The sequence below is a fragment of the Schistocerca serialis genome, chromosome 1, assembly GCF_023864345.2.
Source record: "Schistocerca serialis cubense isolate TAMUIC-IGC-003099 chromosome 1, iqSchSeri2.2, whole genome shotgun sequence".
Classification (NCBI taxonomy): Eukaryota; Metazoa; Arthropoda; class Insecta; order Orthoptera; family Acrididae; genus Schistocerca; species Schistocerca serialis.
In genome coordinates, this window is record NC_064638.1 from 21,105,867 (window position 1) to 21,115,099 (window position 9,233).

General features: G+C 37.8%; 1 protein-coding gene across 4 annotated transcripts in view; it reads right to left on the minus strand.

Annotated features, from left to right (window-relative positions):
- Positions 1-9,233, minus strand: part of LOC126460715 (NAD-dependent protein deacetylase sirtuin-1) — a 60,202-nt gene that overhangs the window by 50,476 nt on the left and 493 nt on the right. Inside the window, exons 2-3 of one of the 4 annotated variants that reach the window (XM_050095939.1) lie at positions 8,694-9,162; positions 3,075-3,234 (exon numbers count right to left, since the gene is read on the minus strand). In XM_050095939.1, coding sequence (XP_049951896.1) covers positions 3,075-3,234; positions 8,694-8,736 — 203 coding nt within the window. In that variant the 5' untranslated portion in view covers positions 8,737-9,162. Of the gene's footprint in view, positions 1-3,074; positions 3,238-8,693; positions 9,163-9,233 lie in introns of all 4 variants that reach the window. The other 3 variants (XM_050095938.1, XM_050095937.1, XM_050095936.1) reach the window with 3 other exon arrangements.

The window sequence follows — 9,233 nt, forward strand, 5'->3', positions numbered from 1 at the left end:
CGACAACCACAAGTGACTAGACTTTACATAACAGCCTTATAGGTGTGGAATATCAGGCAGTTATCCAAATGGAGGTACTATCAGTGTTTGGTAGGTCTGATGTGAACACAGTTGTTGTCAGTCATCAGTGAGGTGGAGGTTGATGTAAAGGAAAGTCGCTTGTTGGGCTGAGCAGGACCAAATGAAGCAAATGGGTGAGAAGGTGTTGCGTTCCGGAAAAATGTGGATAGGGTATCCTCACCCTTAATCTAGATAATGGAGATGTCATCAACAGATCTGAACAAGGTGAGGGGTTTGTGATTCCACACAGCTAGGAAGGGTTCCACTATATAACCTACAAATAGGTGGCATGGGGTGGTGACATGTGGCTACTCATAGCTGTACCACAGATATGTTTGTAGGTGATGCTTCCAAAGGGGAACCACCACTAGGGTTCGAATCACCTACACTGCCAAGCTTTCAACTGTATCTACTCTAGCTCGAAATATCCTCTCTGCTCATCTCAAAGTGGTATTTGCCCTCTCACCCAACATACACAGTATCCTTATTCGTCCCTATCCCACACATGCCACCATCCCCTTGACCAGAGACTCACGAATCACTATAAAAGTCCTAGATGCAAGACATGTAACCCATGTGTGTCATTCTACATGTGAATGACCACTAGCAAGCTGTCTGTGTTTACAAATGCCCACCACCACACTGTGTTAGAGACAGCTGAATCATCCAGCAGATGAACATGCCACCTGATACGATGTACTTGTCGGCTTCACAGCCATTGCCATCCGGATTCTTCACACCAACACTGTCTTTCCTGAACTGCATGCGTGAGGATTCCTCCTGCAACATATCCTCCCTCTTGGCTTCAACCTCCACTGTGCCTGTCCTCCAACTCCCACTATCTACTTCCTTGCTCTCTACCCCTTGCCTCCTCTGTACTTCATACAAAATATCATTTCAACGTAAATATAGCAAAAGTTATCTGAACTATTAACACATTTACAAGACATTATACATGCCCGTTAACAGATTTTCGCATGGAAGTATATCAAAACAAAAATAATGCAAGGATTTTGAGGAGTACCAATACAAAACTACATTACTGTACCAAATCTTAAGAACTGAATTTCTTCATCTGGTCACATCACTACTGATGACATGAACACATACAAGGCATTCAGCTTATCATGTTACCACATGATAAGCTGAATGCCTTGTATGTGTTCATGTCATCATAGCAAACTGAAAATTATGATATGCTCAATCACTGCTGCCAGCTGCTCACATGTAGTGTCTGACATCAAGTAAAAATGTGCAATTACAGCTAATGGCAGCAATTCAATATTTAGTGCTAATATCTGATTTTCAATAGCAATTATAAATTCAGGCCGGTGCTGACATGTTAAAGAATCATCAGTTTAATAGGTCACGAGTGCAAAATACTAACAAGAAATATTTACAAAAGAATGTAAGACTGGTACAAACTGACCTCAGGGAAGAATAGTTTGGGTCAAGGGGAAATTTAGGAACACAGCAGGCATTACCGACTCTACATTTTTCTAAATGTAACAGGTTTAAGATACAGAGATCAAAAAGTTATCTACTACTTGTACAGAAAGATAAGTGTAGTTATAGGAGTTACAGGACATGACAAGAGAGCAGTAGCTTAGAAGGGAATGAGACAGTTATTCAACCTACCCCCATGTTATCTATCTGCATATAGAGCGACCAATAAAGGAAACCAAGGAGAAATTTGGAAAAAGAATTAAAGTTCAAGGTGAAGGATGTTTGTCAATGCAAGTATGGCCAAAGACTTGGAACAGCAGGTAAATGGAAGGGATACTGTCCAAAAGAGTTTATAAAACAAATATCAATAAGCAAAAAACAAGGATTTTGATATGTAGTTGAATTAAATTGTGTGATGCTGGAAGAATTAGATCGGGAAATGAGACACTAAGAACAGTTAACAAGGTATCCTATTTGAACAGCTACATAGCTTCATGATGAGCAAATTAGAGAGAATATAAAATGCAGCCAAATATGAAGAAAACTGTTTCCAAAAGAGATATCTGTTAACACTAACTATAAACAAGTGTTAAGAAGTATTTTCTTTACACATTTACCTAGACTATAGCCTCCTATGGAAGTGAACCACAGGTGATAAAGAATTAAGGTGAGAAAAGAACAGATGCTTTTGAAATGTGACACTACAGAAGGATACTGAAGACCAGACAGATAGCCCATATAGCTAATGAGGAGGTCCTGAATCAAAATAGGAAAGTAATTAATGGCATAACCTGCCTCAATGAACACATCCCAAGGCATCGAGGAATTATCAGGTTGGCAATTGATGGAAGTGTGGTGGGCAGAACTGTAGAGGGAGATCCACACTAAATTAGAGTACATAGATTCAAAGACGTGTAGGTTATAGTAGTTACGCAGAGTTTAAGAGGCTTGCACAGGAAAGGCTAGTGTGGAGACATACATCCAACGAGTTTTCAGGCATAAGATCATTACAATAACAGCAGAAGCAGCAACATGAATTCTGTATCACTAAATTAACAAAGTTTAGGTCATTTTCTTTCCATTATATTTTGTGAAATGAACAGTGTAATATTTCACAGTTGTAAAGTGGCCTCGATTGTGAATCTGGTACACAGCAACTTCATGTAATTTCGTATTACCCTTCTGAGACAACTGGTTCATAAATTCATGCATGCAAGGAATCTTATTGAAGATGTAATCTGAGAAGCAACTAAATTCATAACTGGACTTATCTGCAGTTAAACTAGAAACAGTCTTGCTGTATAGTGAAAGGAGAGAGCTGCTGCTGTCTTTCATTAAGTAAGTAAAAATCTGTTTGCTTCAAAGCTCAAAATCCAAAATGGTCTACCAGTAGCTTACCTTCAAGGATTGAACTATTTCATGCTGCAGAAAGACACATAAAATATAGAAGTACTTAACTCTATCATAGCTTTTCAAACTAATAGTCCCTTCTTGAGAAGGTGGAAAAGGTAGGTTGAGAAGGTTAATAAGCCAGTATTTGTTAAAATAAGGAACAAAATAAACCATACCTGCCCTCTCCAGTAACATCACATTCTATTTCTGTTGCTGAAGAAGAGTCCAACTGCTGGATACCATTGACATTTAAAAGATCATCATCCTCGTCTTCATCATCATCAACATGACTTTTGCTATTCTCTGAACTAAGCGCACAACTGGAAACTGGAAATTCTGCTGAAAATGCAAACAGATGGGAATAAGATCATTATCGCAACAAAGTGAAGGAATTATGTCCACTGTTCCCCTCTTACCCTACTCTTTCTTTTTTGACAAAGTTAAAGAGACCCATAGCTCCTAACACGTTTATCTCCATTAATGTTGACCACACTAATAACGCTACAAAAATTATTTAATTTACAAAACATTCAAGCTCATTACAAGTGGTGTTACATTTTCCAGAGCTGAAAGTTCGCTTCAATGTTTGAGAATAACACAGGAGACAATCAAAACCAATTATTTCGTGTCCCTGCCACAAAAAATCTAAAGATTAGTATTTTTATAATGAACACAGTGGACCACCTAACAATATCTTCAGGACAATAAAAACACCACACTTCTGTCAAAAACAAAGCTTATTTGAATTATGTCATTATCAGCGATCCTGAAATTATAACTGATTAATGTACTGCAGCTCGAATGGGTCTTGGTCCTGGATTCAAAGTGATTTTGATTTCTTTGCCACATCTGTGCATTAAATTTTTCTATTTGATGTAAATCATTTCTTCTGTCATAATACTGTAAAGACCATAGAATTGTGTTTGTCTCTGCTTCCAGCTACACCACAGGGCTCAAACACCATGAGTATTCATCTGAATACATCCTCGTAGCTGTCCATTAGGTGTCGGCTATCGACTTATTTCTGTATACATATATTTGTTATGGCACCACTAGTGCCTCGCCCACAGCCATACAAGGCCTCCCCCACACCACTTTCTTTCACTGTATGTCCACTGTGTCTGCTCATGATAGATGGGTCACTAGCTTTACTCATCTGCAAGCCACTATATTTGCTGACGATGTTATCTCCCATATTAACATGTACTACAGCATCTTTCACAAAGCTACCCCAGACACTGCTTGTTAATCTGATGATTGACATAGTAACAAATACAGTTCGATGTCCATTTTCTGCAATACATTTCACTATACATTATTTTTTGGGATAGCACCAGCACATTCACCTTTCGTGTTCCTTCTGCTACTGTTTTACAAAGTGCACACACAAAATTTCACATGGAAATAGGCTGTTATAGCCATAACTGGATATTGTCAGAGCATAAAAAGAAGCAGCCATTCATTCACAAGCACACTGGGAAAAAAACCACATTATTGCCAGTGTGGTTTTCTCAATATGCTTGTGGACAATGTGATTTTTCAATGTCCTTGCTGGTTTGGTACCAAAACTTGTTTTGACTTTTCATTTCTTATCAGTCCACCTAATTTTCTAGATCATTCAGCGACATCAAATCTCTTAAAGACTTAAATTTTCTTCTTTTCCAGTTTTCTGACAATCCATGATACACTCATAAATGCTCTGCTCCAGACGTAAATTTTGGCCTTCAGTTAAGGCCTATGTTTGATACTAGCAGCTGTCTTTAAACTAGGAATGCCCTATTTGTCTGTGCTGAACTATTTCTTACATCCTCCTTGCTTCAAAGGAGCAGAAGACCTTCACTTCTACTACATAATCCCTAATTTTGATCATATTAACAGAATCTTCCGTTGGTTCTTGGTAGAACAACATTATAATAAATGAAAAGCACCAGTGTGTGTGAAATCTGCAAATTGTTTCGTTGCTTTCTTTGACTGCTTCACATAGGTGGTTCAGATCTTCTAAAAACTTTTCATTGTATGAGAATGCTTTGGCTTGGTGCATAATTATAATTTTATATCTCCTCCAATGCCAATAAATTTAGCAAATGACAGCAACTGATATGAGAAAAAAAATGGGAGGCAGGAGGGGGGGGGGGGGGGGGGGCAGGGGGGAGTGGTAGAACACAAGCACTGAAACGACAAGAAAAATTTAAAATGCTGTAACTGACTGAAAAATGAAAGAAGTGCATTTGTGAGACGAGTGAGCATTTGCTTAGGACAAGAAAAATTTTACATGCTGTAACTGACTGAAAAATGAAAGAAGTGCATCTGTGAGATGAATGAGCATTTGCTTCATCATTTGACAAAGATGAATAGCCATACATGAATATAGGTAGGCCTACTGTTAAGTTGAAGTCTGCAAGTTGCACTTTATAATTTTATTGGTTGCTTTTGTGCAGTGAAAATTATCTTTCAAAAGAAGTAAGCTAACAGAATAGGATGCTGTACGACATGGGACAAGAGCCAATGCTGAATACATTGGGAAACAAAAAGTGAAAAATAATAAGCATATTTTTCACCACAGAATCAAATTTTTCCATAAATTGCTCAAGACAATTACCAATAAAATAAAATCAATATTTAAGAAGGCAAGCTTCCTTACAAAATTGTTGGGTTCCTGCGGGATATGATGTTTTAAAGATATTTGACCACTGTTTTTTCTGCCAAGGAAGTGTGTCAGGTTTTGTTGGTGGCACAACAGTTGTTTAATGAAGAGCTTGCAAACATTTTTGTACAGTTCTTTATTATCTGGCAACTGAAAATATCTGTAACAATTGACCAGGTCATAATTTACTTTCAACCACTTCTATGAACATGAAGTCTCACAATACAATGACGCAGCATAGTACCTTTGTCTCTACAACATTTCACTGCTGTTCTGTTTTGGACAAAAATACAGGATGCTGTGCTAATGAATTCTGGGACTCTTTGTCTTCAAAGATGCAATGGATATACTTCTACATCTACACTTTGGAAACCACTGAGAAGCATGTGGCAGATGATACGTCCCACTGTACCATTTATTAGGGCTTTTCCCCATTCCGAGTAAACTATGACCTCACACATGGGGACAACGATTTTCAACTGCCAGATAATGAAGAATTATTTCATTTGCTTTATGGTGGAGATTCTGATGATTTCTTCCCACAAGTGTGGCTCTTGATCCTAACCTAGTCATCAGTAGAAAAGCCAGGAACAAATACTTTACCAGTACTTGAGTGAAATCACAACACACAACAGAAATTTGAAGTTCATCCATCATCATTCAGCATGGTCTTCCACCTGAGCTCATGACTTTGCAGTTCTAGTGAAACAATTAATAGGATTCTAGCTATGACCACTTTTTACCATGTATTATCCCATATCAAGCCTTTACTCTGCATTAAGGAAAGCTGCAACAAACTTCACTGACTGATGGCACCTACCTTACCAGTAACGCTGGCTGTTTCTTGTTGTTATTCAGTACTCATGATTTACGTAACTGGTACAATACAAAGTAGGCTCACTACATACCAATCTAAGCATTACTTGAGCATTCATCTGGGAAATGGTTCTTTCTTTAACTTTTACTATAAAATAGGCCTAGTGAAATGTGTGTCTGTGGTGCATGCACACACATACACATGCACCCAGAACTTTCCATTACCATAATTATGTACACAACTATGGAAGCCAATGGGGGGCAAAAAAAAAAATCAGATGTGCCTCGATCTGACAATTTCAGTGTCCCTAGAGTACACAAATCATTTTGCGCACAAACAGTTACAGTCAAGCACTGATCTCATATACACCAAACTTCACGGTGAAGATAGTACTTCCGAAGCTCTAATTGAATCATGTCTGTCTCTTGATCCACACTGCAGATAGTACAATGAAAAACTGGCCATGTCGTTTTCAAATGAACCAATACCAGCATTCACATTTCGTGATTTGAGGAAACCACAGAAAGCACGGATCTCGATGGTTCATTGAATGTTAGCTCACCTCTACATCATCAGATTTCATGAACAGGCATAATCACCAAAGCTTTCTATATAGTTTTCTGTTATATTCTTTCCTTTCAGTTGCCCAAATGCTCATTCCTCTTCCCACGAACTTATGCTGGTCCATACATCATCAGAAAAAATTAGAGATAAGACATAATTGTTTCTCATACTGATTCATATAAAATGTCAGGTTTTACAAACACTTTTCATGGATAACACATTCAGCCTCAGAGACCCATTAGAATTTGTTGACCATGGGTGTTAACCTTTCTACACCAATTTGTAATACTTGTTTACCAATTAAAGATGTTCCACAGTTGCACTAAGGATTTAAAAATTTCCATTTTGTTACAAAACAGAACTCAACCAGATTAAAGTCAGGCTGCTTGGAAAAACCTTGAAAACTTTTCATTTTTCGGGGAAGCTACATTTCTAAAAGACCCCCCCCCCCCCCCCAAGTCTGCAATACATTGTTAAGAATCTTAGTGACTGAGGCTTGGTAATCACCTAATGAATAGTCAACAGGAGCCATTCTGGATTACTTACCTGAGACACGCTAGATGGAATGGCCACTTCCAACAAGGAGCCATACCTTCAATAATTTATTGGGTTTAATGTGACAGCAAAAATTTGTCAAGACTTACAGTCAATTGTATATCACACTTGGGCACTACATCAACAGATATCAAGGAAAAGTAGGATGGGGACATCTGTCTGCCACTCTAGCAAAATTTGTGAAGTCTTACAGTTGATTGTATATCACACTTGGGCACTACATCAACAGATATCAAGGAAAAGTAGGATGGGGACATCTGTCTGCCACTCTACAACTTGACCTGGTAAATAGCTGACTTCCTGCCCACCCTTCCCAGGTCCAGCCCATTACACACAAGTTGCTTACAAGTGTAAATACATTTAACATGTCCTATGGTACATGGTCAATGGGCGAATAAATAAACATACAGAGCTAAGGAGAGGGACGAGTTTAACGAAACAGTCTCATTGACAAATACATACTGAAAATACAGGAATCGATTTACCTTAAAGCTCTTACTCCACACTTGCCTCTACACATTTTTCATAGCCCTGTTCTAAATTAGCACAGATTATCCTGTGGTGCTGCATCCCTTCTTTTCATGCTTGACTGTCGAAAAGCAGGATGTGGACAGATTTAAACACATAATTACATGAGGCTTCTAAAAAGCCATAGACAACTGTAAGTAAGGTTACCTTGGGTATTCAAGTAACACGTAATTTGTCTAGTCGTCCTACTTTCATTTATAACAACTATTACCTTACCCTGCTTAGTTATAATAGTTTTCTCTTTATATGCAGTTTTTCGTGCCGTTTAAAATTCTTATCCAATTCACACGACAGTAGCCGCTCCCCCAAAATACCCACGAAAGTCTATGTACTTGAAGGTGTTGCTTGCTGTCTCTCGTTCGAATGATTAGAAAAGATACGGCGCATGCATACATTAAGAATCTTTTAATGAATACACATTTATATTCTTCTGAATCACTTTGAATTTATCATTCATGCTTTACATTTGTAATTGACGCACACCAGACTAACGACAAGGGTTTCAACAAACAACGTAAAATTTATTAATCAGCATTTTTTATTGTTTATACTTTACATCACAGTTCCAACAATATGTTTAAGAGTAAATAATGGTATGAGGTCTAAAAGACATTAACATAATACATAAGCAGTCAACTACTATTAAAATAATGGTTACATTTTTGTGCAATATAACATGGCACTTACTTTGACGTACAGTTACAAGTATCCCACAATACTGCGCAACCATCTATCTCTGTCGAAATCTCAGCACATTCTATCCAGTTTCTTTAGATATTTCAAGGACATGAAGTGGATTGTATGGGTTGAAATTGGTTAAATTACAACGTATTCGGGCTAATTTTGGTAAAGCATACTACTTATTAAGTTTCCGGAAGGCCAAAAACCTTTGCCGAGTCAGGTAATATTAATCTGATATTGACTATGGAGTGTCATTATATATACTTGCTTCAAACGAAAAAAGTAATTTTTTTTCTCTCGGTATTAACTGCAACATCGTCCATACATCATGTATGACAAGTGCTTTCTAACGTCAACAGCATTTTCCCGTGAAATAGTAGTACTAGACGCCATTGCTGTCGCTATACTCCATCTTAGAAATTGCAACTAACGTTGCTCAAATCACAAGCCATCGTCGTACTTCTGTCAATAACTTCTGCAAAATAAAGACTCCTCAGAAAATTAAATTTGTTAAACTGGTACGAGAGGCAGAAAATAGACAGTTTA